Here is a 27,865-nt window from a genome sequence, read left to right on the forward strand (position 1 = left end):
ATTTCAGTCGCGATCATAACAAGTGTTATGTCATAGTGTTTGTGCGTTTCCTGCTAAGTGTTAGTTATATATTAAAAAAATGAACATTATAACTGCTCAACTAGGACATATTTTGCATAATTGTATTCGGTTCAATATAAAATGCTCGTGGTCTCGATCACATTTTACCTACTATCCTACATCTTTGGGAACTGGAAAACGAATGAATATGTTTAACGCCATAAATAATGCAATGGATTTGGCGCTAGACGAAGACAAATCAGCATTGTTGTTTGGCGAGGATGTGGGATTCGGTGGAGTTTTTCGGTCAGTAAATCAATTTAAATGGACTATCTGGTTTTTTTAATGTTTGCATTCAACAGGTGTTCAGTTAATTTACGGGATAAGTACGGAAGTCAGCGCGTTTTTAATACCCCCCTATGTGAGCAAGGAATTGCAGGGTACGTTATTTTGTAGTTACTGGATTAAATATATGTATATGCTCGAAACCCAATATTAGCGATTTTTTGGATAGATATGATCTTTGTGATCTTTGAAACTAAAAATATATTTTATTATATATATATATAAATAAATATAAATAAGACAAATATAAAACATCAGGATTATTTAATTAATTTGGGAAGGAGCAAAGGCATAAGAATATGTAGATGTGTAATTCCATACAACTTTTTGACACGACTTTTTCGATCTGGATCAAGAGCAGTGATCGGTAGCGTCTTGTAAGGCGGACCTATGAAATATGTAGATCTGCCCGTTCTTTGCCGGCAATGTGCAGCGTAAACGTTTTGAAGCCTTCAGTGGCGGCTTCGTCTCGGTTTCTGCCATTGCACTATGGTCCAGAATTCGTTTTTTTTGTAATTAAGTCTACATTTTTATGTCAATATATCGTCCTTTATCAAATATTTTCTAAAACAAAATTGATCATATAAATAAAAAACAATTTTGATATGAGCTTTAAAAGTGCAGTGTTGAACAGCTGATTGCGAGAAGGCAATTCGCGCCAAATTATTTGCTTACTTTTGCACGTGATACGATTGTAACCTTTAACTATTGTCTTTGACGGTAAAGTAATATCTTTTGCCCATTTTTGCTCGTTTCCTAAGAATTTGATTTTATATAGACAAGTTCGAGTTCAGACATAGCGACCTCCTGGACATTTGGAGGCGTAACAATTGGCAAATAAGTTATGTTTCAGATTACGTTTATTCCGCAATCAACAACAATAATCTGGAAGAGACAGAAAAAAATAGTCAATTTTGAATTATTCATTAAAAGAAAACGGCCCGAGTGTAACAGACAACTAGACCGATTTAAGTGGATGGCAATTCTTGCTAGTGATTTTGAAAACTCCAAGACACCACAGCAAATGGGACGCCGAAACTTATCTTACCAAAATGCAGGAGCAAGATTATGTACACGTATTTTGAAAACTCCAACACACCACAGCAAAGGGGACGCCGAAACTTATCTAAACAAAATGCAGGAGCAAGATTATTTTACACGTATACACATTTATTATATTTAAAAAAACAATAAAATTTCGTTGACTCCTGAGTCATACCAGTAGTTAATATGGGGGGCAAGAGAGGGCGTGGTTTTGTGTGCAAACTATTTGTGATTTAACAACAAAATGTTTCAAGTCTTTAGCTTCATTTTTAGACTTTATGGCGATAAAATCGATTTCTGGACCACAGTGCATTGCAAAAAAAGGGAATCCGTTTTGCTGAGAACATTTTGTATCACCGATAAACGTTGCTTTGGTCCAAGTTAGCTTTTGCGTATGGCACAGTCAACATTCGTGATGCATCCGCTCACTTAATTTCGTTTTTACACTAAATTTGAATAGGGAAAAATAGAGCAGCTGTCAAAAATTAAGTGAACGTTCAAAATGAACGAGCTTGTCGGCATAAGTGACAGACATGAGTATAATACATAACCCGCAAAAATTTAAATTCGCTTTACTTTTTGAACACACCTTGTATAACATTCCAGATCAAAGCTTTCGTAAACTTTACTCAGAAATGTTTCTGTGCCCGTTCCAGAATGAATTTTCCAAATTTCTATTGATTTATTTTTCTCAATGTATTCCGACTGAACAGCAGGAAGCGTTCGCAAGAAATATAACAAAGTACCTAGCGAAAAACTGAAAAAAAAAATGTTCAGGCATATCGATTGAAATTGGAAAAAAAATAATAAAATTAAGAAAAAATCCAAAAGTGTGGGAGTTTTGGGCGGTTTGTGGGCGTTGGATGGCGCGTGGGCAAAGAGTTCTTGGTATACTGAAAAAATTTGTCAAAACAAATACAACGAAAGAAAAATAAACATTTTTCAAAAATCAGGATGTGACAGTATTGGGCGGTTGTTGCGCGTTAGAGTGGGTGGGGAAACAATGCTCTGCGTCAATGTCTCTGGAATCTGAAAGCTTAATCTTAACATTCTTGCTTATATATTTACTGAGATTGAGGACAGAGAGATATGGTGAATATGGATATTCACGTTATATGTTCAGAAGATTATTATCGCCGTGGCACGCTGACCACGCAGTTTGCCGGACACGACGACCACACATTCCTTGGCTCCGGTCTAGAAGTTGAAACGCTTCTGCACCATAGCGGTCAGCTCCCGGATCCGACGGCCCTTCTCTCCCAGCACCTGCTGGGTCTTGATGTGAGAGGGGGCCATACAGAACTCCACGCCAGAGTAGCCATTTTCGGCGAATTCGCGAATCAGGAACTCGTTCAATTCAGCCTTATAGATGCCATCAAAAACGAACTTCATTCATTTTGACGTCGAATCGGAAACGTGGTCACGAATGGATCACAATTCACATATGCATAGGTTGCGAAAGCAACTGACAAGACAGAGCGAACAGCAGAACGCTAAACGCGATAGTAAGAAGAGAGAGAGACGCGAGAGTGTCGAGATTAGGTGGTCCTAAGCTGCCTCTGCATAAAGTTTCCTGCACAGTATCAGTTGATGACCAGTCTTTAGAAAACGATGCCTTGGATTTGCACATTGGTATTACATTTAAGTCCTACAAACGCTCCTCCCATTTTGCCTGACTCGCTGGATCCAGCTTATGAATAAAAAAGGATTATAAGGAAATAATTATGAAACAAAAGAAACCCCTCCGCACTGCCTCAAGCCCCAAAATCTCAGTAATGTGTGCCTATAATACGAAATGAAGATTAGCAAATTTGCTTTGTAATAATTCCAAGACTATAAAATAGTAACAATCGGAAATTTCCAATAAGGAAATGGAAGGGCATCGGTGGCGCACTATGCCGCAATAGACGCTGCTCATGGTTGCAATTACACGGATAAATGTGTGGACGTATAAGAGTTACAAGAATTCTCACTTAAATTACTTAAAATTTTCTTTCGCGCTGATAATTTTTTAAGCATTTTTTGAAGCTTATCGATCAGCTCCAACGTCTTATAAAGATCGGACACACCACATGATATTAATGCTGATCTTGATAAGGCTACTGTTCGGTGAACCTGTTTGGATTTTGATAGTTGCGGCCAGAGGTAAATTAGTTCTTTATATTTTTCCGTTAACTGATAATTTGTAGGGTGGAGAATTGTTTAAGAATATATCAATATGAATTGTGTGACCCAGATGTAATGACCCACTTATTCAGTGACGTAACACTTTTTATGGTGTAACATTAACACAATAATGGCATCGGTCATCAGTGTCCCTCCCTCCTTTATTAAAGAGTTTTAGCTTTAACGGGCTCAGGGACTGGCTGGATCCCGAGGAGGGCCGTGACCTGCGGAGTAGGTGATGATTCCGGATACTGGATACGTCTGGTTGGCTGGCACCTTTTTGAGATGTGAAGCATTTCTTGTTAGTTTTATACCACTCCCTTCGATTTCTTTAATGTTATTCTGTTGTTCTAACACAGTAAATTCCGTCTTGTCAAAGTTTGATGTAAGTTTGTTCGGGAACACTACGTTTTTAAGAAATACTTTTTTGCCCACATCGATATCGATTTCCTTTGCCCCTCTTCTTTTTTCAATATTGTCTTTCACTTTTTCGACAGAGTCCAAGGTTCGCTCGTAGATCTCCCCAAGGCCTGGTATTTTGTCACGGATAACCCTGTTGAACATAAGCTTTGTGTACACTGCCCCTGTTGCTCCATTTGGGGTTACATGGGGTTGGCGTATCATTTTTTTGGGCGTTTTACAAGAGCTCTGTTCATGTTTTATCTCTTCCGTTTGCTTGCGGCCAATAACTTGTTTAATGCAGTACGCCTTGCAGTAGTTAGAGAACGAACGGATATCTCAGTCTACAAAAGATCTCTTTCATTGCCTCTACCAGGGTCGTGGAAGATATGGTTTTAAGATGGTTTTGGGTAAAGGACCTAGCAAATCCGATGCTACCCATATCTACGGGCCATTGGGGAACGGATTTCTGGATTTCTCTTCATTGTGGTTGGCCGGATGTCTTGCAATACCAGGCAGCAATCTCTACATGCTCTAACGAATTTCTCTTTGTCTATCTGTGGCCACCGTACTTTAGACCTTAGGCTGTGTTTTATTGGTGTCTCACCAGGATGTTCTTTGTGGGCTAATTCCAGTATTCTTACTACTTACGTAGTTAAGTTTACTCAAAACATCAGACGAATTTTTTGTTTAAGTCTCCTTGGGGTTATAAACGTTGTTCTTTCCCGGCTCGGGTCACTTAAAGATAAAGGTCCTTGAGGTCTAGGCGTGCGAAGAACATAGCCTCCTTGAGTCCGGTCATGATACAGTCGAAGGTTGACAATGGATAGTTTTCCCGTAGGATTGCTTTGTTTGCCAGTCGCATGTCAAGCAAAAGCTTTCCGTGTCTAAAGGTGTCAGGCCTCAAATACATATATATTTCTGAAACGTTGAGTTCTGCTTCGGTGAGAAGTGCTTATTTAGATGGTCGATAAGGATTTAGTAAATGTTTTCGTTATTTTCGTCGGTGGTCTCAACCAGGTAAAGAATATACTACTGACTGTAGCTGGACTTCATGCAAGAGTAGTAGCTTACTCCTCTTCTGCTTTTCGGTTTCAATTGCCCTGTCGATCGCCTCGCACTGAAGCGGTTTTATGACCCAGTCAGTCATTTCCGATATGGGACCTAGAACTGGTAATAGAATTATTACCCAGCCTCAGTTCAACAATTGTGTTTCTTTGTTTGTATTTCCTTCTTTGGCTTGTAGAGGGCAGCCTGCTCCACCCGACCTTTATATTATTTTTTTTGTGTTTGCAACTCAGATTTATTACCTAGCTCTTTTCTTAAAAGCTTGTAATAATTTCTTCTCTCTTTTTTTAAAAGTTATTTGTTTATGTATTGTAATTAATTTTTTTTTTTTGTAATATGTTCAGTCTTGTACCACTACTCTCCTCTCTTTAGAGCTCGTAATGCGCACTCGGCTTTCAAATTAATTTTCTTGATTTTCTTTATAAGCTTTGGCTTGTACCATTACTCAGCTTTTCTCTTAAGAACTTGTAATGCGTACTCGGCCTTAAAACTCTTTATTTTGGTTAGCTTCCTTATTTTTAGTTGCTAGATATACAAGGTGTGCCAGGATGCGTCGGTTGAGCACCGCAATGCGGCATCATTGCTAGTCATCATTGCTCGTCAGGGGTTGCGTGGATTTTGCAACCAAGTCGGTCCGTGCCACCATAACTGGCTATCGGCTAGATCTTTGAGGGAAACTCCTCTACATGCGAGGTCTGCTGGATTATGCTCAGATTGAACATGTGACCAATTTTCTGTTTTTGTGGCCTGGGCGACCTTCGTCACCCTATTGGCTACAAATGTGGCCCTCTGGCACGCTGGCTTGCTTAACCATGCAAGCACTATTGTGGAGTCCGTCCAGCAGTAAAGTGCGGAATTGATCGTAGGCATCTGTGGAATGATGGCTGCAGCCATTTCGGAAAGCAATAACGCTCCGCACAGCTCCAGTCTTGGGAACGAAACCGTTTTGACTGGTGCTACCCGGGTCCTCGCGGTTAGGAGTTGCACCATAATGGTGCTGCCCACTTCTACGCGGACATCTTTAGCCGCCCCATAAGCCTTTTGCGATGCATCGCAAAAGCCATGATGCTCGACATTGAACTCTGGATAAAACAAGAGCCAGCGTGGAATGCGTATCTGCTCTAAAACCGAATAACTTTGGAGAAAATTAAGCTATCGCTGAAAAAACTCAGTTGGAATGTCTTCGTCCAACCCAAGCTCCTGTAGCCAAATCTAATGCATTATTCTCCACCTCCGCTCCGGCTAGAACATCATTTACATACATGAAATTTCGAATGATTTTGCTAGCTTTTGGATGGTTGAGTTCTACGTCAGCTGCTAGCTGCTTTTCAATTCGAAATCTCTGATTTCCCCTATATTATTTCGGAAAAGTATTCGTTGGAATGGAGTGTGCTTCGGATCTACCCAGACCTGCCGATACATTTCGGAAATAGCGCCACTATAGAATTTGAATGGTTAAGTCGGACTGTAAGACGGGGCCAGCAGGAAGGATATCATTTAAACTGGTACCATTCGATGAAGGACTGGAGGCATTGAATACTACACGGAGTTTAGTAGTTACGCTCTCCGGTTTTAAGACGGCGTGTTGTGGCAGATAATAGGCGTTGCAATCATGGGTAGGAAGAACTGGTCGCATGTGCTTTAAGTCGAGAAATTCCTGGATCACTCAATCGTATTTCACTTTTAAGGCCTCATCTGTTTTTAGACGCTGTTCATTTCTTAAAAACTGAGCCAACGCGAAAGACCTGGAATGCCCTAGCCCGGAACCGATATGTTCTGGGTCGCGAAAAGGCAGAGTAACGACATATTTGCTGCACTCGTCTCTTGCACATGGAATCGGATTCTTTTACCAACTTTATTGGTATATTCTCCACCTCCCAAAATTTTGTGAGTAGTTTGTCCAGTGAATTATGGCAGTGTTTAGAAGGATAGCTCTTGAGCCCGTGGCGAAATAATTTTGAACACCGGCTTGCTCATTAGGAACGAAATTGTCTTGATAAGCAAAAATTGACCTTGCAGGATTTGAAGGACTTGAATTGCTGGAAAAGGGGTTGTTTCGTTGCAACAACGTGTGATGCCGGTCACGGCAAGTAAAACAATTGAGCGTGCTTTGGCACTAACGAAGCTGATGTCCCTTTGCAAAGCAGTTTAAGCATAACTGCTTCCGTTTAATGTAGGCTGACCGGTCGTCAACCGACATTTTGAGAAAACGTGGACATACACGGACAGGATGGTTTTCCTTGTTGCACGAGTCGCAACTTTTGAATTTTGGAGCCACTTTTGTCTCGTAGAAACTTATTTTTCTAGAGGCCCACTTGAATTCATCGCTTTGGAGTGTGACTTACTTGGTACGGGTGGTCTCACATCATCGATGGCCTCTAGGGTTCGATGGCGTTCTGTGAGGAAGGTGTTCAGCTCTATTCATGTCGGGAGGTCGGCTTTCTTATGGAGCGACTGCTCCCATAAGGAGAGAGTTAACTTCGGGAGCTTGGATGAACACAGATATACCAGCAGACAGTCCCAGTTCTCAATGTTGATGCCTGAAATTTCTAAGGCAGTCAAGCAACCTTGAACAGTACTTTGGAGTACCTTCAAGGCCGCCCCAGATTCCAGTGGTATCGACTGCACATTAAAAAGGATTTTCAATTGACTGCAACAATCGTTTATTTTCGAAACGCTCTGTTTGTGAGAGGCAAAATCGAAACGATGGCATATGTAATATGTATTTATATTTTAATTGGAATGGGCAGAGGGTAAGTGTTGTTTGTTATGTTATTGTATTCTTTGATAAATGTGTTGCGAAAAGAATTTGGCTTGCGTTGGACACAATGAAATGAGAACAGAATGGTTGCCATTTTTGGCAGAGTTTTGGACTTAGAAATTTTTACTGAACTTGGCACAAATTATTTTCACTTTTTTACATTTGGATTTTTGCAATTTTTATTCGGCGAATACCAATTAGAAACTAAAGCTTATTCTACTTAACTAAGCTCCCCCGAGCGCAGCGGAGACTCCAATTTGTGCTGCCACGGGAAGAGTAGAATTGGAGATCCAGGGAGCAATTCTGTGCTGAAGAGTGAGAGAGAGAGAGAGAGAGAGGGAGCGGAGAGTGGGTGACAGTCCTCGCCCCGTAACTTGGTCACTACTTCTATAATGATTTGATTTCTGATATAGTTTAATGGTTGGTCTGTCGCTTCGACCGTGTATGTCAGTGAGAGTTCGCTGTGAATAGTCGCAGCGACTCACTGAGACTCATTTTGTATTTTCTCTACCCCGTATGTAATGGATTTTTGCGTTATGATCGTCAATATACACTTTACACCTTTTTATCTTCGGATTTGGATTCCGATCGGTCTAAGGCTGGTGGTCCGTGCAGATTGTGCTGTAACTTGCCTAAAGGCCACACTATGGCTTATAACTCTCTTTTATTCGTGACACAGTGCGACTCGCTTTCTTTGAGGTTCCTAGAGATCATTGTGATAGGTCTTTTATCTTGCGATAGAACCTCGCCGATACCGTTCGCGGAAGTATCTGTTGTTAGATCGAATGGCTTTCTGAAGTCAGGGTATCTAAGAACTGCATCTTCGGAAACAAAGAAATTTCTCAGCGTCTCGAATGCATCTCTCTGCAAGTCACCGAAGGCAATAGATTTTCTTAGACATGTGTTTGCTGATCGATTTTTTCCTTTCAGCAAGCTTGTCAAAGGACTCGCGATCGCCGCAAAGTCTTTAACGAAGCAACGGTAGTAACTGGCTAGACCCAAAAATGACCTTGGCTCATACAGATTTTTTGGTTCTGGGTATTCCTTTATGGTTTTTACTTTTTCTGGGTAGGTTTTTACACCACCATTGGTATCAATAAATCCCAGATATTCAGTGTGTTTTTCGTTGGATACCTTTATGTTGGCATCAAATATCTTTGTGCCTAATATGGTCTTTTTTATGAAAAAAAAGACGGCATCTACGTAAACGTAGCACGACTAGCCAATTTGTTCTTGTATGACGTCGTCGATCGCTCTTTGGAAGATGCTTTCCGCATTTTTCAAGCCAAACGGTAATCGACAAAACTCATACTTTCCGCCATTTACCGAGAAAGATGTCTTCTCGCGGTCATGCTTGGTTAAGTATATCTGCTGATGACTTTAAATCTAACGTTGTGAAGTATTTGGCTTTCTCAAATTTGCCAGTATCATGGGAATATTTGGCATTGGGAAGTTGTCAGCGATGGTTTTTTCGATACTTATTCTTATACCCCAGATCATCATGGCTTTTTTGTCTACCACCCATGTTGCGTTGTTGTAAGGCGATTTCTCGCTTCACAAACTCAGATACACGCATGGGATACGGGTATAGTGTGGAATATACGGGCTTGTATATATCGCTTGTGCAAATTGTGGCACCAGAAGTGTTAAATGGCTGTGCCTTGTTAGATGCTGAAAACGCGTTAGAAATGTTTCTGATCATGTTTCGAAATTCAGATCTTATAGATTCTTGTACGGCAATGTCATTCACGTTAGAAAAATGCTTTTCAGAAACAGCACCATAGTTTACTGTATCTTTCTCTGCGTCCAGCTTTGCTCCCACTTGTGCTAGAAGGTCAAATCCTATAATGCCATCCTATAATTTCCCAAATACGTTCATTAAACATTTCTGGCGAACCCTGTTAGAACCATGAATGGAACTAACTGTGAAAGGGTAATCGACCGGCACCAGATTTTTAAGCTCCTTAACGGGCTTGATGTAGTTTTTTTTGCCGCCCTGTGTCGATTAGAATTTTTAGTTGCCTCTCCAGCAACTGGCGTTCAATGAACAATAGTCGGGAGCGTTCCCTAAAAAATTTACCTGATCTTTATCGTCAGACTCGTCACCTATTTCGGTAACGACCGCTGCGGCCGCGCTTTCGTATTCGCTGTCATTATACCCGAGTAAAAGGGTATACTTGATTCGTTGAAAAGTATGTAAAAGGCATAAGGAAGCGTTTCTGACCATATAAAGTATATATATTCTTGATCAGGATCAATAGCCGAGTCGATCTGCCCATGTCCGTCTGTCCGTCCGTCTGTCTGTCCGTATGAACGTCGAGATCTCAGGAGATTTTCCTTTTTTTGTTAGTCATGTAATTTTCTATCGATCTGCAAAAAAAATCGCCAAACACTGTCAGTTTTGAAGAGCCCCATTCGCACTTTCACTAGCTGATACCCGTTATCAGTCGGAGAACCCGACTATTGGTTTCTCTCTTGTTTAAATGTGAATCACAGAATTATTATTAGATCTTTTATATTTTTTATTTATATTCGAACAAATTATAAATAAATGTACAGTGCAGTGGGCATTAAATATACATATATGTCCCACTACAAATGGAAGAACATCGAGTCAAGGTTTTCAACCGAGGCCAAGAACAAACGCTGGGTTACGCAACAAGTCATCGCGTAGTAACGGGGACGTACCAGGGTAAGGAGCATAACGGTACAAGCTGGACTTTGGACCGGGCCAGCGGTAATACCGCGGACTTCGGATCCGGAGACTGGGGACAAGAGGGATTAACCGTTAAAAGATGCCTATATAAGCAGGCCGAACATTCAAGGATCCCGTACAGCTCGCTCATAGACATGGTAAAGAAGAACACGGAAAAATAGAGACTATGCGTGGACTTCAGGTGCCTACCCGGTGCCACGACATCCTCGACCAACTAAGGGAGGCGCGCTTCATAAGCAGTCTGGAACTTAAGGATGAGTATTGGCAAATACCTTTGAAAGAGTTAAGCCGGCGCTTCACGACTTTCACGGTCCCAGGGAAAGGGCTGCTCCAATAGAGAGTGATGCCGTTTGGATTACACTCCGCGTCGGCCACATTTCACCGGGCACTGGATCAGGTGATTGAACCAGAAATGTCGCCACATGCCTTTGCGTAACAAGGTGGCATCATCGTGATTGGCCGCACCCTAGAGGAACACAAAAGAAACCTCAGGGAAGTGTTCCGCCGCTTGAAGAACGCAAACCCAGAGAAATGCCAATTCTTTAAGCAAAAACTACAGTACCTAGGCCAGCGTCACAAGCCAAGGGATAGGCACGGACCCAGAGAAGGTAGCAGCCATAGCCCAGCTAGAACAACCGTCATCGGTCCGCGAGCTTAGGCAATATATTGGGGTCGCATCTTGATACCAACGTTTCGTGCCTGACTTCGCGCGCATTGTAAGGCCACTCAACGACCTCCTCCGCAAGGGTACCAAGTGGAAATGGTCACAGGACTAGCAGCAAGCCTTTGAGGAGGTGAAAGCCAGATAAGTCATTGAACCAGTCTTGGCGTGACCCGACCTGGCGGCCTACCACTTTAAGGTAGTGGCGGATCATAGAAAGCCCTTCTGGAAGAATTGCCAGATGGGCATTAGAGCTACAGCAGTATGACTTCGAGGTCGCGTGCAGGAAAGGCCAATTGAACGTAGTAGCAGATGCGTTATCGAGTCTACAGAAACAGAGATGCTGCGGAGAACGCATGACACAGAGGCCAAAGCAGAGTGCAGCTGGATCACGAAAATGCAAGAGAAAATAAAAGCTCATCCGCAAAAGTTCCTAGACTACGTATGGGAAGGTAGCCCCCTTTACAGGCAGATTCAGCATAGAGCAGGGAACGAAGATGTAGTGACCTGGAAGGTATGCGTTCCGAGGCAACTGAGGGAAACAGTCCTGCAAGAAAACCACTACTCCCCACTAGCCGGCCATGTGGGCAGTCGTAAGACAATTGCGCGACTTACTGCCGGTATTACTGGCCAGGAATGCAGGGAGACGCAAGGATGCAAGGGCGAAGATGCGGAGCTGAGAGGACGGAACAGGGAGAGCACGTAGTAGAGCAAACAGTACCCGAGAGTGGACGGATCCAATCATCTGTTCTAGCCTCAGGCCAAGGCGAGAGTTAACGGGTGAAGGCCACGAGTACGACCGTTCTAGCGTCAGGCCAAGGTGAGAGTCAACGGAGACACGCCACGAGCAAACTGGAGTACTGCATCCCTCGAACGTGCCGAGAACAACTGGGTAAGCGTCTGGGCTCCGCCAGAGTCAACAGACCCACCACCAGGGAAAAGTAAGGTCGCAAACGGCGGGATGTTGAAGAACGACAATACCTCGACAGCCGTTCTAGTGTCAGGTCAAAGCGAGAGTCAACGGATGCAGACCACGAGCGAACCAGAGTATTGCACCAATGAACTTACCCGAGCGATTAGGGAAAGCGGGGAAGGAATGGGATAGAAAGACTGTATATCCGTCTGGTCTCCGCCAGAGTCAACAAACTTACCACCGGGGAAAAGGAAGGGTCGCTTGCCGAGAGGCAAGGGCGGTCAGGTTGGGCGATTGCCTTACCCGCGGTCCACCCAAGCTCCAAGGCGTGGTGCCGAGGACGATCGAGGAGAAGACCTAGAGCCGGTGGTCACCTCGGATGAGAGTGAGTTTGAGTGGGACGGGCACCCAGCGACACGGTCCGCACCACTCAGGACGACAAGAGCGGCGAGACAGCAGAACAAAGCCCCTAAACAGACCACCCTGGTCCGTCCGCACTAGCTAGAAAGAAAAGGTAGGGTGGAACGTTCGTCTTTCATGGGGCGTCTTGCTACAGGGACTGCCGCGTAAACCGTGCGATTGGGCGGAGCGTCGGTAGGAACTAAACAGGCGTCTGGCGGGACCGGCAGGGACAGAGCAAGGGACAGGAGGTTCTTCACTCTAGTCTGGGAACGGTGACCACAGCCTTTCTTCTCGCCATCAACCACGTGTGGCCGCGGCAGTACCAGCCGAGTGTCCAGCCGATACGTCCGGATAACGAAATCACATTATAAATCTAGGCAAGAATAAACATACAAGAAACGAGAACTGCAAAGTGTTGTTACTGGTAACTGGGTGATCACGTTTTAATACAAATTTGATGGGACCAACGTATTTTCTAAAGGCTTTTCAGTATAATTTCGGAGTTTTGTTGGGTAAGAAGTTCTATAGAAGTTTCTGTGGCTTTGGTGTCTGCAACTTAGGTTTCAGGAAAAAAAAGGAACTTAAGGGAGTGGTTAAAAATTAGTTTTACATTTGAATTGTTATGCTATGACTTAAAACGGCATTCTGTTCTTTTTATTTTAGGTTCTTCTTTTAAGCAGCTGTGAAGGCACGTTTGTAAAGCTTAAGTGCGTTCCTCAATTTCGCAGTCATTGGAAATAAGTTCGCCTCAAGTCTCGCGTGTTACACGGTAGCACATACGACTTTGTAAATAAAAAATGTAATTATTTTTAAATTTTCGAAAAGTTTATAGACATAAAGAAATGACCCAGGGATTTCTAACGAGGAAGAATGCGATTCCTTTGGCAGGGTGTACACCGCGATTTGCTGGTTTTGGTGATAAAAAATCGATCAGCAGCACTTCTGTACAAACAGGAACCTCTCCAACATGCCAAAGATGGGAATCTCGACAGATCTTCGCAGCCTGTGCTCTCAAGCTTGCGTAATGATAGTTTAGTTAGCAGATGGTGCACCAACCAGTGATCGCACTTGATATTTACTTTTCGCTGAAACAGACTTTTGCTACCTCTTTGTAAGCTGGTTCGAGTTTATAGAATGCCGCCATAGTGTGCATGAACTGAAGTTGCGCATTGCTGTAGCGTTTGACTACAAGATTCTAGGCAACAGTTTCCAGTGTAAACTGCATGAAGCTGTTAAAACTTCCTACTGCGCACGTTAATGTCGGTTGCAGAAAACTCCGTTGTTTGTGGCTTTGGTATGTAGTGTTTGATATGTAGTCAGAATGTTGAGAAAGTGCCGTTCAGAATGCTGGATGGTGTTAAATAATTCGGCAGATACCAAGTTCACTTCATAAATAACTTTAGCAATTGAGCAGTTCCCCCAATGGGTTACCATAATGTAGTGACTGCGCCGAATAATTTGGCAGTTAAAGATGAGCTATAATTCGGTCGGGGGACTTGCTGCTGCGTTGTTGATAAAGAACACTTAGAGAGGTTGACTTTAATGATCTTAATTAGTTTATTTATGGGGTGCTAACTTTAAAGCGTTAACAATTGTATTCAATTTAAATAAGAAAAACGAATGAATGTGCGACTAGCTCTTTGGAGATGAGTTCTTCTTCCTTTGTTTGAGCCGGTAGTTGATCGATGGATAATCGATTTTAAAAGTGAACAATCGTTCGTTCAGTACCTCTTTTTGGTTGTGGCTATCTTTACTTTTAAATGAACTGAAACTTTTAAATTTGACAATAGTAATGGAGGCAAGGATGCTGAAGCCGTACATTTGGTTAGTTGCGAGACAATTTAAGAACGCTAAGCCAAAAGGTTAATGAACATGCAGACATTCCATGATTTCACAGTAAATATAAAAGAAAAAAAAATGTTGTTGTTATTTAACTTACAACAACAACAGCATTTATTTACATACACTATTCTTATTATTGCTTACCAACACTTGACCACTATTAATTCGTACATGATGTTGTAAACGTGTTATAGAGGCTAAGGGAGATGTTACCAAGTATTAATATTAAGTATATATATTATATTAAGCCAAATAGACTGTAAAGTTTGTAGCGTCTGAGCTCCTTAGGGCCAAAGATAAAACCGAAAAGATTTCGATTAAAAACCTTACAAATCCGATTATCTGAGTTATAAAAAAAACTTAAACCTAAATGTTAACACCACCTCTAAGTTAAATTTTTAGCCCCCATTTGCTCAAAAATTACTAACTGTTATTCAATGAAATTTAAAAGAATATGTAAACAACTACAGCCAACTGCTTATTCTGATCAAAAATACTCCCCACACATTTTTTTACCTCAAAGAAACCCACATAAAGTTCACATATAACATACCAATCCCAATAAACTACAAACTGATAACGAATATAGCCACTAGAGGTCTGCACGAGTGCACTCACTTTTCGGTTATTTGAGTACTAACAAGCCTAACTCGCAATAATAATATATAATATACATAATAAATAAATATACAATTTATACTTAAACAAATGAGAACCTATAGTCAGCTACCCTACTCAGCTAGTGAAAGTGTAAAGAAGAAATTTCAACACAGACAGTCTTTAGCGTTTTGTGGCGTTTTGTGTTACAAGACTAACAAAAATGAGAAAAAAAAATATCAAAACATTTTTCAGAATTGTGGGCGTGGCAGCTTTGGGCGGCTTGTGGGCATTAGGCTGGGCGTGGAAAAAAGTTAATTGGCAAATCGATAGAATTTTACAATACTAATAAAAAATATCAAAACAATTTTTAAAAGTGTGGATGTGACAGCTTTGTACGGTTTTTGGGCGTTATAGTGGGCGTGGCAACATGGGTAAACAAACTTGCGCTGCGTCTATGTCTCTATAGTTTGCATGCTTAATCTTAACTTTCTAGTTTAAATACACATGGGGAAATTACTCAAAGATTCTTTGACAATAGGCATTTTATTCTATTAAACGACAAATTTCCCACACACTTGACAAAACATTCTGCTCTGCAATCTTAGCCCCTGACGCCAAGGACCCTATTTCACAACAAGTACACAAAAATTAAACAGACCTTTTTCAAGCTGAAAGAACCCAACTGGGAAAAGTACAACGTACTCAGTCAACAAACAAATCAGAAATGCCCTACTTCCCAAAACATAAACAAACAAGGTGCCCAAATCAACAGGATTATTCTATATATCGCACCTTTCCATCCCACAAACCTCACCAAACATACATCAATACAGTGTCCCACGATGGAATAAACACCTTGACCAACTACGAAATCAAAACTTGCCTGGAAAAAATTAAACCGAATAATTACCGTAGAAAACATAGAATATATACGCAAAAATTTTAAAATTAGGTACAAATTAAAAAAAAGAGAAAAAAGACTCTTCCAGTTCTTTAACCTCAACCATCCAACCCACTACTCCTTCATACAAAATATGGGTCAATATAAAACGTTTCTGCGGACTAAGCCAGTAAAACAAATTCGTGCCATCTCAAACCCAGGAAACGATAGGACTACACTTGCTAGCAACGAAATTGCTGACATATTAGAGAAATTGTTTTCTGACCTCTCAGGGGACTGGAAATTTTAAGAGGATTTCCGAAACAATATATACAGAAACAGCTTAACAAAATTTTACTTGACATTTCAGATTACTTTTTGAGGAGTAATTATTGTTGTATCCCCTAATATTGCTTGCATCCTGCAAGTAGATGTATAATGCCTTGATTGGACAGTCTTATAACTTGATGCTGTTCGTTGCATCTTATATAAGCTGTTGTATTCCGAAACAGTCTTAATATCCAACGGTTGAATCCACTTATCTCTTTAATGAACGAATTGCCTTGGAATTCCATCATTTCGCTGAGTGCGCCTTGCTTGGTTTCAATGGTGATATTTCGCAAAAGTGATCATCCGCGTTTTTCCATGCCCAATTACTTTCGCAAGGCCATGTTGTCGAATCCTCTTGTCTGCATTGGTTAATTTCCATTTTAGACATTAGGTGATATGCGTTTATGTCTGTATTGGACGCAAAAAATGTAGAATTCAATTTCGGAATAAGCTTTGTTCCTTTTTTCTCACAGTGGTATTGGGATTACTTCAAAGAGATCCGTTTCCTGATTATTATATATCGGCAATTTTGCTTCAATGAATAGGACATTATCCTTCAACATAGCTTGTGCCTTCATCAGTTTATAGATCACTGGTAGTTGTATTACTAAATTTCCACCCGGTAGCATTTATTATACCCGTTACTCGTAGAGTAAAAGGGTATACTAGATTCGTTGAAAAGTATGTAACAGGCAGAAGGAAGCGTTTCCGACCATATAAAGTATATATTCTTGATCAGGATCAATAGCCGAGTCGATCTGGCCATGTCCGTCTGTCCGTCCGTCTGTCCGTCTGTCTGTCCGTATGAACGTCGAGATCTCAGGAACTACAAAAGCTAGAAAGTTGAGATTAAGCATACACACTCCCAAGACATAGAAGCAGCGCAAGTTTGTCGATTCATGTTGCCACGCCACTCTAACGCCAACACTTTTGAAAAATGTTTTAATATTTTTTAATTTTTGTATTGGTCTTTTAAATTTCTATCGATTTGCCAAAAAACGTTTTGCCACGCCCACTCTAACGTCCACAAACCGCCCAAAGTTGCCACGCCCACACTTTTGAAAAATGTTTTGATATTTTTTCATTTTTATATTGGTCTTTTAAATTTCTATCGATTTGCCAAAAAACTTTTTGCCACGCCCACTCTAACGCCCACAAACCGCCCAAAGCTGCCACGCCCACACTTTTGAAAAATGTTTTGATATTTTTTCATTTTTGTATTAGTCTTGTAAATTTCTATCGATTTGCAAAAATTTTTTGCCACGCCCACCCTAACGCCCACAAATTGCCAAAAACTGTCAGTGTTTAAGACTCTCCTTCGCACTTCCACCAGCTGAGTAACGGGTATCAGATAGTCGGGGAACTCGACTATAGCGTTCTCTCTTGTTTTTGTCCTAATTTTTGCTTAATTTTTTCGAGCTCCTCCAGCATTTTTTTAGGCGCAATTAGTGTAGGATGAACTCTTCCTTCACTAATGTCCGTTATCATTGAGATCGCTGTTGCTTGTAGGCTTTCTGCCTCTTCAATCCAGTTTCGCACTTGATTTGATAACATAAGAAATTTAATTGACTCCTTATATTCCATAAAGTGCTCCTTTATGGTTTCTGCAATAATATTGACTTGTTGGGTCAGTTTTCCCAAATTGCGGTTTGCTTCTATCGTAGCTTCTCTTACTAGTTCTTCCGTGGCATTGATGACCGAGTTCTGATTGTCAACATATTCCATTATATGCTTTTCGTTTTTTTATGATCGTTTGCATATTTTCCTGTATTCTATTTGCATTTCCGATATCAAAGAACAGTAAAAACCTTTTCTTTCGGTTGGTTCGGTGCCGTAGTATTTTGTCTTTTTCTTTTATGTTGTCAATTTTTGTCCGTATTGTCGTGCCGAAGAAATCGCAGTAGTCCTTGAAGTCTTCCATTTTTTTGCAAACCAGGCGGGATTTTTCCAGGAAGTCCTCTGATTGTTTTATGACATCAAAATGTCATAATAAAACAATAATTGCCAACTGGATGTAGCGACTTAAATTTTACCAATTTTGTTCACCATAACTGCAGCTTTTGCATCGATGTCGTAAATTTTCCCAAGTTCTTTGGGAATTTCTTCAGAATTTTTTGTTGCAGTTGTAGCTTGCAACATCAATAAACAGCATAGCACAGTAGATATGCTTCCAGTGCCATTCCTTTTGTCTTTTGGAACTCGCTGCCTAAGCTTCTTGTCCTTGCGTAGCTGCATTGACTCCGTTATAGATGGCGTTGCAGCTCCAGCTGGTTTTGCTTCGCTAACAGGAAGTTGACAGATCTTGTTTAGCGATCTTTTTACTTCCCCATCAATTGTTTTAACCGTGACTACCCGGACTTTATCATCTTGTCCTTAAGTCGTACAAATGAATCTTCCCATTGGCCATCTGGCAGGGTGAGTGTTCTCATGTTTTATAAGAACCTGTTGTCCCTCCTTCAGATTTGGCTTTACTTGGCGCCATTTGGTTCGCTGTTGCAATGACACCAGATACTCCTCTTTCCATTTCTTCCAAAAATCACCTCTGATGCGTTGAATAAGCTTCCATCTATCCAAAGAGCTGATTGTCTTACTTTCGTCAAAATGTTCAGGAGCTCCAATTAGAGGTCTTCCCACCAGAAAATGACCCGGCGTTAATATGTCCTCACCATCGTTTTCGCTCCTTACGGTGACTAATGGGCGCGAGTTTAGCACTGCTTCGAGTTGACATTGCAGCGATGCAAATTCTTCATAAATAAAGCTGTTTTCACCAATAACTCGTTTAAGGTGATGCTTCAGTGATTTTACACCGGCTACCCATAAACCTCCCATATGGGGGCTTTCCGGTCGAATAAAGTGCCACTTGATGCCTTCTTTTTCTAGTATAGGTGCTAAATCATTATTGTTTTTAATGGCAGCTACAAATTCTTTGTCTTATACTCTTAAAGCTCCCACGAAGTTTGTTCCATTATCTGAGTATTGGTTCTCACTCTTGCCTCGTCTTGCAAAGAACCGTCGAAGAGCCTCCAGGAATTTGTCTGCCGAAAGGTCGCTAACAGCTTCCAGATGTATCGCTTTTGTTGCCATACAAACAAATACACAAATGTATCCTTTATACGTTTTTTGACCTCTTCCCTTTGAGCAGCGAATCTGGAACGGTCCGGCGTAGTCGATTCCAGTATTTTGAAACGAGTAATCAGCCGTTACTCGATAAACTGGTAAATTTCCCATCAGTTGACTGGACATCTCTTGCTTGTATAGTATGCATACAATACATTCCCTTAAATATTTAAGGAATTTTTTATACTATATATCCAGAACTCCCTCTGAACATAAGTTCTTATAATGTTAATTCCGCCATGCAGAGTTTCTTTATGAGCATCCTTTGCAATTAACCAAGTCAAATGTGACTTATCCTGTATAATTGTATGTTTTATATTATACGGTATCATTGCGTTTTGTAGTCGTCCACCACGTACTCGAAGTACGCCATTACTATCCAAAAACGGATTTAGCGCCTGTAACTTACTCTTTGGGTCTAATGGTCTTTTGTTTTTAAGTAGTCTGACTTCGTGTCCAAAATCCAGCTATTGTTGTATCTTTACCACGGCAATCTTCGCTAGCTTTAATTCCTCCACCGTATGATGTGACGGCTTTTGCGATTTTCCTCTCAGCTTTGTTATGAAGCGTAATACATACGCCATTACTCTAAAAAGTTTGTCGATCGATGAATACTTCTATAAAAGATGGTTTTGCAGATATTCGGATTTTATCAATGTGGATGCCACAACAATTTCCGATTCCTTTTGAGTGGGCCAGTGTTGTGCATCTATAGATAGCCAATTCGGCCCTCTCCAATAAATTTCACAGATTTTAAGAACTTGCGGTGATATCCCTTTTGAAGCCACGTCTGCTGGATTTTCTTCCGATTTAACGTAATTCCATTTGACATTGGGAATTAGTTTATTGATACCTCTAGTTCTGACGAAGCAATAGTAATTTACGAATCACTCCATGCATGCGTTGTAATCTCGTTGCTCCATATAGCCTGCACTTTCGCTAATAACTTTGCTAATAAATGCGCAGCACATAATTACAGCTTTGGAATTGTTTTCCTGTTTTTTATAGGATTTACTTTGCTTTTTGCTGCTAGCAAAGTAACTCTGTCGCCTACTTTTGTATACACAGTCGCTGCATATGCTTTCTCTGATGCATCGCAGAATCCATGTAGCTCCATAATACCTTTGGAGCATCCAGTCCAGGGTGAAATGCTAATTTCTTCGAAATATGATAGACCTTTAGCATATTCCATCCAACAGTTAGCTAAGTTGGATTCCAATTCAACGTCCCAAGTCATCGGTAACTTCCACAGTTCCTGAATGAAACATTTGCCTTGAAGTTCATTGCGCTCGTTGACTGTGTCTCCACCAGTTATGAGGTCATCCATATTAAAGTCGTCTCTAATTGTTTCTGCTAAGACGCTATCCTCTTGGCAAAAGCGATCTGCCAACTCTCGTAGATATCGGACTGCTAAGAAAGGTGCTGCCGAGGTGCCATAAGTTACGGTTGTTAACTTAAACTCACTGATCGCCAATTTTGGATCATCTCTCCATAGGATATATTGGTATTCTTGGTCTTTCTCAGCAAACTTTATTTGGCGATACATTTTTCAATGTCAGCTACCATAACATATTGCCACTTGCGCCATTTAATTAGAATATCCAATATATCCTTTTGACCAGCTATAATAACGTAATTTAGGCTTAGTCCATTTGTCGTCTTTGCGGATGCGTCAAAAACTACTCGTAGCTTCGTAGTTAAGCTTCCTGGCCTGATGATTGCTTGATGGGGTAAATAGTATTTACCTTGACCCGTTGTCCTTACAGATTCCATCTTAAGGTATTCTTTCATGAATTCGTTGTATGCAGCCCAGTTCTTTGGGTTTCTTTGAAACTTCTTTTCCATTTGCATAAGCCTTTGCCATTGCCTGTTTGCGAGAGTGTCCCAGCTTTGCTTCTTTGTGGAATGGAATTGAAACCACAAATCTGCCTTCCTCGTTGATGACAGTTGTTTCTTGGAATTTTCTTTCGCGTTCTGCATTGTCTGTAATCGTCTCATCGGCTTCATCTTCCAGTTCCCAAAAGCGTTCCAGGTCCTTTAGATTTATTGTTGTAGTGACACTTATAATTTATAATATAATAACTTTGTTGCTCGAGTTATATTTCCGGACACAATCCATCCAAATCTGGTTTTTACTCCCAAGATTCCATTCACGGTTTTTATTTTCTCCATCATAATCAGGGGAAATAGATCCACACCTATCACCATGTCAATTCTGCTTGGCTCATTGAATCGTGAATCCGCTAGCCTGTAGCCCTTCCACTCTTTGTTGATATCAATATCAAACTTTTTGCTGGGAAGGGCTCTATGGAGTGTTGGTAAAACCAATTTCCGTTGATGTTTTGAAGCTGCTTGGAATTTTTGGTTTGATCGTCAGGTGGACACTATTTTTTGATAATTGAGTAGATACCTTCGACCTCTATAGTACTCCTCACTCTGGGAATGCTTAATATTTGTGCTGCCTCTTCTGTAATCAGCGTCTTTTGGGATACACCGTCAATAAGCGCTATCAACTCGTTGTAACCACCAGCTTTGTTTTTCACTAAAACAACAGCTGTAGCCAATAGTGTGTCTTGGCCTTGCTTAAGGCTATTGCTGTTGATACTGCGTTTTGTGTCTTCATGAAGAAGGCTGTTGTGTCTTTTGGAGCATCGATTGCATCTAATTTCCTTTCTGCAGTCGATAGCATTATGCTTTCCAAAGCATCTAAAGCACATGCTGTTCTTTTCCTTTTTCGATTGATTGTGCTCTGAATTTGAGACACTTTATCATATCGTGGCCATCCTTAGAGCAAAAGGCACACGATCTAACTTGCACTTTTCTTGTAGCAAGCTGAGCGGTATTTTTGGTAATGGCATTTACTGAGTTGTATTGTTGCTCAATAAACTCTAGTACATCTTGTAATGACTGTATAGCTCTTGCCTTTTTTACATGCTGTTCATAAAGCTGCAAGGCTTCTGGCGAAAATTTCCGCAGCAGAATTTCTGCTAAAATTACGTCAGCAGAGCTTCCTATTTTTCCTTTTTGCTTTATGATGAATATGCTCTCGTTCGCAATATCCAAAAACTTCCCTAAATTTTTCTCATCATGGGGCAGCAAGCACTCCAGTTCCATTAATTTGTTGAAGTGTTGGGAGAATATTTTTCTGCTATTCTCATAGCGTTTGCAGATAAGCTCCCACGCTGCTGTATATCTAGCCGCTGAACCCGTTATCAAATGGCTAACCACCATTTGAGCTTCTCCTTTTAAGTAGGCTCTTAAATATCCCAGCTTTCTTGTGTTGCTGAGATCCTTCCTGCTGTCTATTAGCTCAGAGAACAGTTCGTAAAACTGTTGGCCATTCCGTCGCATTTCCATTGAACGTTGGAAGGTCCACTTTTGGGAGTTCTGGCACGTCGTAGTTGGAACTTTTAAACTGTTCCAACTTCCTCTGAAGTACCATCTCTAGTGCTGAAACTTCAGATTGCAGAATGTCTGCCTCATCTTGATCAAAGGCAGTTCTGTCATACTTATTTTCAAGCAGTTTCAGTGTGTCCATCACGTTGGACCAATGACTTTTCATCATTGCCAGCTGCTTGACTAGTTCAATCTCACTTGAACTATCTAGGGTTTCGTAGATTAGGCTCATCTGTTGCCTCACCCTGTCCGCTCTTCTGTCCACCAGTTGAGCCAGATTATCAACTGGACTGGAGCTCCGAGCTGATGCGGTATCAGATAATTTTGATCCACTTGGTATATTTATCTCTTCAAGTGTTTCTACCTTTAATTGCGACTCCTTGTAGGCCTTGACAGCATCCATAGTTTTAATAAATATTTTATCATTAAAATATTGATGATCGCCAACTCCCAATTTTACCAGCGCATTGTTCTTAGTAGTAAATCGGACTACCAATGCTTCTATTGCTGGTATATATGCTTTTTCTTTGATGGCTTGCAGTATTTTGTTCTGCAGCTCTCCATGGTCTGGCATCAATTTCACAGATCTTTCCAACAACATCTTGGGAAAACAATCACTGTGACTTTTTTGTGCTTTCTGCTTGTATTCTTTGGCGTGATCCGTTGGAGGATTTTTTGATTGGTCGCCCAGTTGACCCAGCTGATTGATCAGCCAAGGAAAAGCAAGAACACAATGTTTCACATAGTCCTAGTACTTTAAGGGGTGGTCTTTTATTCTGTGTTTCTTACCACTGGTGGGGAAAACAACAGAATCACTCGTATAACCTTGCTCTTTTTACTTTGAAGCGCTGGTTTTTACTTCTGTGTTTCTTACCACTGGTGGGGGAAAACAACAGAATTTCTCGAAGGACGAAAATGTTCACACTATAAACTAGTGCGTACACTTAATGTGTTCAATTCGGGTGTTTGAATCTAACTGACTCGCTACTGCGAGGGCTTCGACTTTTATTCCTTCTTACATAGGTTCTTATCGTCTAATTATATAATGCAGCGCTTGTAAGACGCCGCAGTCTGCGTTTGAGGCCTATGACCGCGCTAATCACCTCCCGCGTGGTTATATCTGACATCATGACACTTCGGCAATAGACCGCTGCAATCGTACTTATCTGTAGTTGCCACTTATGCTGTCCAGTAACATGTTTATGTCTATGTTTAAGGCCTATGACCGCGCTAATTACCTCCCGCGTGGTCATATCTGACATCATGACACTTCGGCAATAGACCGCTGCAATCGTACTTATCTGTAGTTGCCACTTATGCTGTCCAGTAACATGTTTATTGCAGCCCATAAATAGACCATATTTATAGTTTGTCTTCTTATCATGTCTAAACACATGTTTAGACAATATGAATTGATCAAAAATATCTCTCTTACATAAAAAAACAAGAGAGAACGCTATAGTCGAGTTCCCCGACTATCTGATACCCGTTACTTAGCTAGTGGATGTGCAAAGAAGAAATTTCAACACTGATAGTTTTTGGCGGTTTGTGGGCGTTAGAGTGGGCGTGGCAACATGAATCGACAAACTTGCGCTGCTTCTATGTCTCTGGAGTCTGTATGCTTAATCTCAACTTTCTAGCTTTTGTAGCTTCTGAGATCTCAGCGTTCATACGGACGGACAGACGGACGGACAGACGGACGGACAGACGGACATGGCCAGATCGACTCGGCTATTGATCCTGATCAAGAATATATATACTTTATATGGTCGGAAACGCTTCCTTCTGCCTGTTACATACTTTTCAACGAATCTAATATACCCTTTTACTCTACGAGTAACGGGTATAATAACAACTATTTAACGATATACTTAATAGCCACATACCACAAGCTTTCAAAACAAATTTAATAACCCCAATCCTCAAGCCAAAAACCCACAAAACTCAAAACTCCATCTTACCGTCCCATTTCTCTCAACTCATGTATAGCAAAAACGCAAGTAAACATATGTAGTTAAAAGACTCTGGTGGTTTGTGACACAACAACCTTCTTAACGAAAACCTTTGAAAATAATCTTCCGCGTCGGTCCGCATTCTTCAAACCCCTTTTCCATTTAGGTTCACATATATCCGTCATACTATTTTTTATAGATTTCAATAAATTATCTAACATCATATCCCTTCACAAAGAAATAAGATTTAGCATACGACAACAACATTTTTAAATGAAAACATAAATACAGACTTCCGCATAGATAACCTCTTAGGGCATTGCTATCCCTATCCAAATGCCAACACCCTCATATATGTACAAAAAAAAACACAACTGCAGTTGCAGGATACGCTGTGTTAACGTACAAATTCCTAGCGTTACTTCCTTAAAAATTCTAGGTATAACAATAAACAATAAATAAATAGGAAACACATAAATTCACTTCTACCTAAACTCCACAATAAACTAAATGTAATGGAATGCCTATCCAGTCCTAAATTTAATTGCAACACGTATACACTCCTCGATGTCGTCAAGGTCATGGCCAAATTAAACAATAGAGAACGCTATAGTCGATTTTCCCAATTATCAGGTACCCGTTACTCAGCTAGTGGAAGTGCGAAGGAGAAATTTTAACAATGACAGTTTTTTTTAGTTTTTCAGTTAGCGTGGGCGAAGCAAATCGAGAGAAAGTTACAAAATTAACAAAAATGTAAAAAAATATCACAAGCTTTTTTAAAAGTGTGGGCGTGGCAGTTTTTTGCGGTTTGTGGGCGTTAGGGTGGAGGTTGCAAAAAGTTTTTTGACAAATCGATAGAAATTTAGAAGACTATGAAAAAAGTGAAAAAATTTCAAAACATTTTTTAAAAATGTGTGGGCGTGGCAGCTTTGGATGGTTTGAGGGCTTTAGAGTGGGCGTAGCAACATGGACATGGACGGACAGACGGACATGGTCGGATATATGGTCGGAACCGCTCCCTTCTGCCAGTTACATACTTTTCAAGGAAGCTAGTATACCCTTTTACTCTACGAGTAACTGGTATAAATAGGTTCGGTTAACTCCGAAACCATAAGAAACAAGAACCAGAATCATACCGAAATCTGTAAGAACTCACAAAATATAATCGCAAACTACAAATTCCCTGACGGCTTAAAAATGAACTGCACAATAACATTCGTCAGCACAACCGAAACGACCATTTTGAAATGCGGCAAACATAAACCACACAGATATAAAATAACATCTTAAAAAGGATTCTGCGATAAAACAGAAAGAAAACTTATTACACTGCAGTGTATTAACAGAATTTAAAAAAAATAAAAAAGACAAATATACATAACAAACACAAAATCATTTAGCCAATTAAGATGCAAAACAATTGTTAACCAACACAGTCATAAGATTAGTTAGCTTAGTTTTCTAAACTACTCTATCTATTATAAAAAATAAATTAATAAATAAAATATAATAATATATTTTCTGTTATTTATTTCATAGCTTGCATTAGGTGTGGGTAATACTGGAACAATCAGTTTACGGAGTACATATGTATTTCCAAATTTTGACCAAATAGTAAAATAAAATAATAATGCGCAAGATAGTGCGATCAAATTAATTATGTACAAGTATCTTGATCAAAACGTATTTTAGAACTTTGAAACTGCATACTTCCAACTTTTCAAAAATGTTTACTTTTTTTAATTTGTTTATTTGTTTTGTAAATGTTGTATAATGTTGGGCATAACATTTTGCCAACACCCAAAACTTATGCCTTCCGGCTTAGTTTTATAATAATGATTGTAGATCCATGTAAAACATTTGTTGTAAGCTGATGCATCATGATGTAAGCTGATAACATCAAAGATTCAAAAAAGTATACAAAAAGCAGGTGAAGAATTCCAGAATCATATTAAAATATTTCATAGACGTGCACGACTAATGTGGAATTTATATATAATATGTAAGGCTGTATGTGAGTAAAAGTAATCATTTTCAATATGCTTAAGGTTTCTAAATAAATCAAAGCCATTTATCTAGCCCCTTCTAAGTGAAGAATTAGATCAAGACAACTTTGTGAATATTAATATTGTGTATTTTTTCAAATTAGCTGAGCTTTAAAAGAAGTGTACATTATGTAGTATATTATATTGATAATATTTCTATTATTTATTTCATAGCTTTGCAATTGGTGTGGCTAATACTGGAGCAACCGCGATAGCTGAAATTCAGTTTGCGGACTACATTTTTCCTAGTTTTGACCAAATAGTAAATGAAGCTGCCAAATATCGCTACCGAAGCGGAGGGCTATTCGACTGTGGATCCTTAACTTTTAGAGTTCCTTGCGGTGCTGTTGGACACGGAGCACTCTACCATTCTCAAAGTCCTGAAGCATACTTTGCGCATACCCCGGGTCTTCGTGTAGTGGTAATTTGAAACCATCAATGAATTCTGGAATATTCGAAGTTGTACTTTACAATTTGTATAGGTACCCCGTGGACCGATAAAAGCAAAAGGCCTTATCCTTGCATGTATTCGTGATCCAAACCCGTGCATTGTTTTTGAGCCAAAAACTTTATATCGGGCAGCCGTTGAGGATGTTCCAACGGAATACTATACATCACCGCTTGGCAAAGCTGATATATTGCGACATGGAAAAGATGTCACACTTATTGGTTGGGGTACACAAGTACATGTGCTATTAGAAGTAAGTGGCGATATACAGTTAGATACCAATGTTCCCGTTATGCTATTTCTTATATAGGTTGCAGAAACTGCAAATCTGAAGCTAAATATAGATTGTGAAGTTATAGACTTGGTCTCCATTTTGCCGTGGGACACTGATGCCATATGCACCGTAAGTGATTAACTTATTAGATATTTAAACAAGATTATATATAATTTTTTATTTTTAGTCTGCTAAAAAAACCGGTCGAGTTATAATTGCGCATGAAGCTCCATTAACACAGGGATTCGGTTCAGAGCTAGCATCGTACATTCAAGAAAAGTGCTTTTTGCACCTTGAAGCACCTGTAAAGCGAGTGACTGGATGGGATACTCCGTTTCCTCACGTCTTCGAGCCTTTTTATATGCCCGATAAACACCGTTGTTTGTCAGCTATCAATGATATTGTTAACTTTTGAAAATTGTAAGATGAGAAATGAAAGGATTTCATTTCATAAGTTACTTTAAAAAAATGGGTTTAAAGATATTATATTCTTGTAAAAAATATAA

General features: G+C 40.3%; 1 protein-coding gene and 1 long non-coding RNA gene across 4 annotated transcripts; one reads left to right on the forward strand and one right to left on the reverse strand.

Annotated features, from left to right (window-relative positions):
* LOC120457606 (2-oxoisovalerate dehydrogenase subunit beta, mitochondrial) lies at positions 1-27,865 on the forward strand. Its single transcript, XM_039645115.1, has 6 exons — positions 1-306; positions 363-440; positions 26,812-27,058; positions 27,120-27,338; positions 27,396-27,488; positions 27,547-27,865. The coding sequence occupies exons 1-6, from the start codon at positions 80-82 to the stop codon at positions 27,772-27,774; spliced, it is 1,092 nt and encodes a 363-aa protein (XP_039501049.1). The 5' UTR covers positions 1-79; the 3' UTR covers positions 27,775-27,865.
* On the reverse strand, positions 362-2,544 carry LOC120457607. 3 transcript variants are annotated; one of them, XR_005617049.2, is made up of 3 exons: positions 1,565-2,544; positions 1,394-1,471; positions 362-1,230 (listed from the first exon to the last, which is right to left on the reverse strand). It is a non-coding gene; the product is annotated as an uncharacterized LOC120457607 (long non-coding RNA). The 3 variants fall into 3 exon arrangements; XR_005617048.2 differs by having other exon boundaries at positions 362-909; positions 1,021-1,471; positions 1,565-2,539; XR_006356535.1 differs by having other exon boundaries at positions 362-1,471.

Source organism: Drosophila santomea, unplaced genomic scaffold (genome assembly GCF_016746245.2).
Source record: "Drosophila santomea strain STO CAGO 1482 unplaced genomic scaffold, Prin_Dsan_1.1 Segkk63_quiver_pilon_ctg1_scaf, whole genome shotgun sequence".
NCBI lineage: Eukaryota > Metazoa > Arthropoda > Insecta > Diptera > Drosophilidae > Drosophila > Drosophila santomea.

What these genes read in the sequence shown, in the direction of transcription:
- LOC120457606 (XM_039645115.1), top strand. Translation starts at nt 80, where the DNA reads ATGAACATTATAACTGCTCAACTAGGACATATTTTGCATAATTGTATT. An exon ending in TGTGAGCAAGGAATTGCAGG is followed by an intron (nt 441 to 26,811) that starts GTACGTTATTTT and finishes TTTATTTCATAG; the next exon opens with CTTTGCAATTGGTGTGGCTA. An exon ending in ACACTGATGCCATATGCACC is followed by an intron (nt 27,489 to 27,546) that starts GTAAGTGATTAA and finishes TTTTATTTTTAG; the next exon opens with TCTGCTAAAAAAACCGGTCG.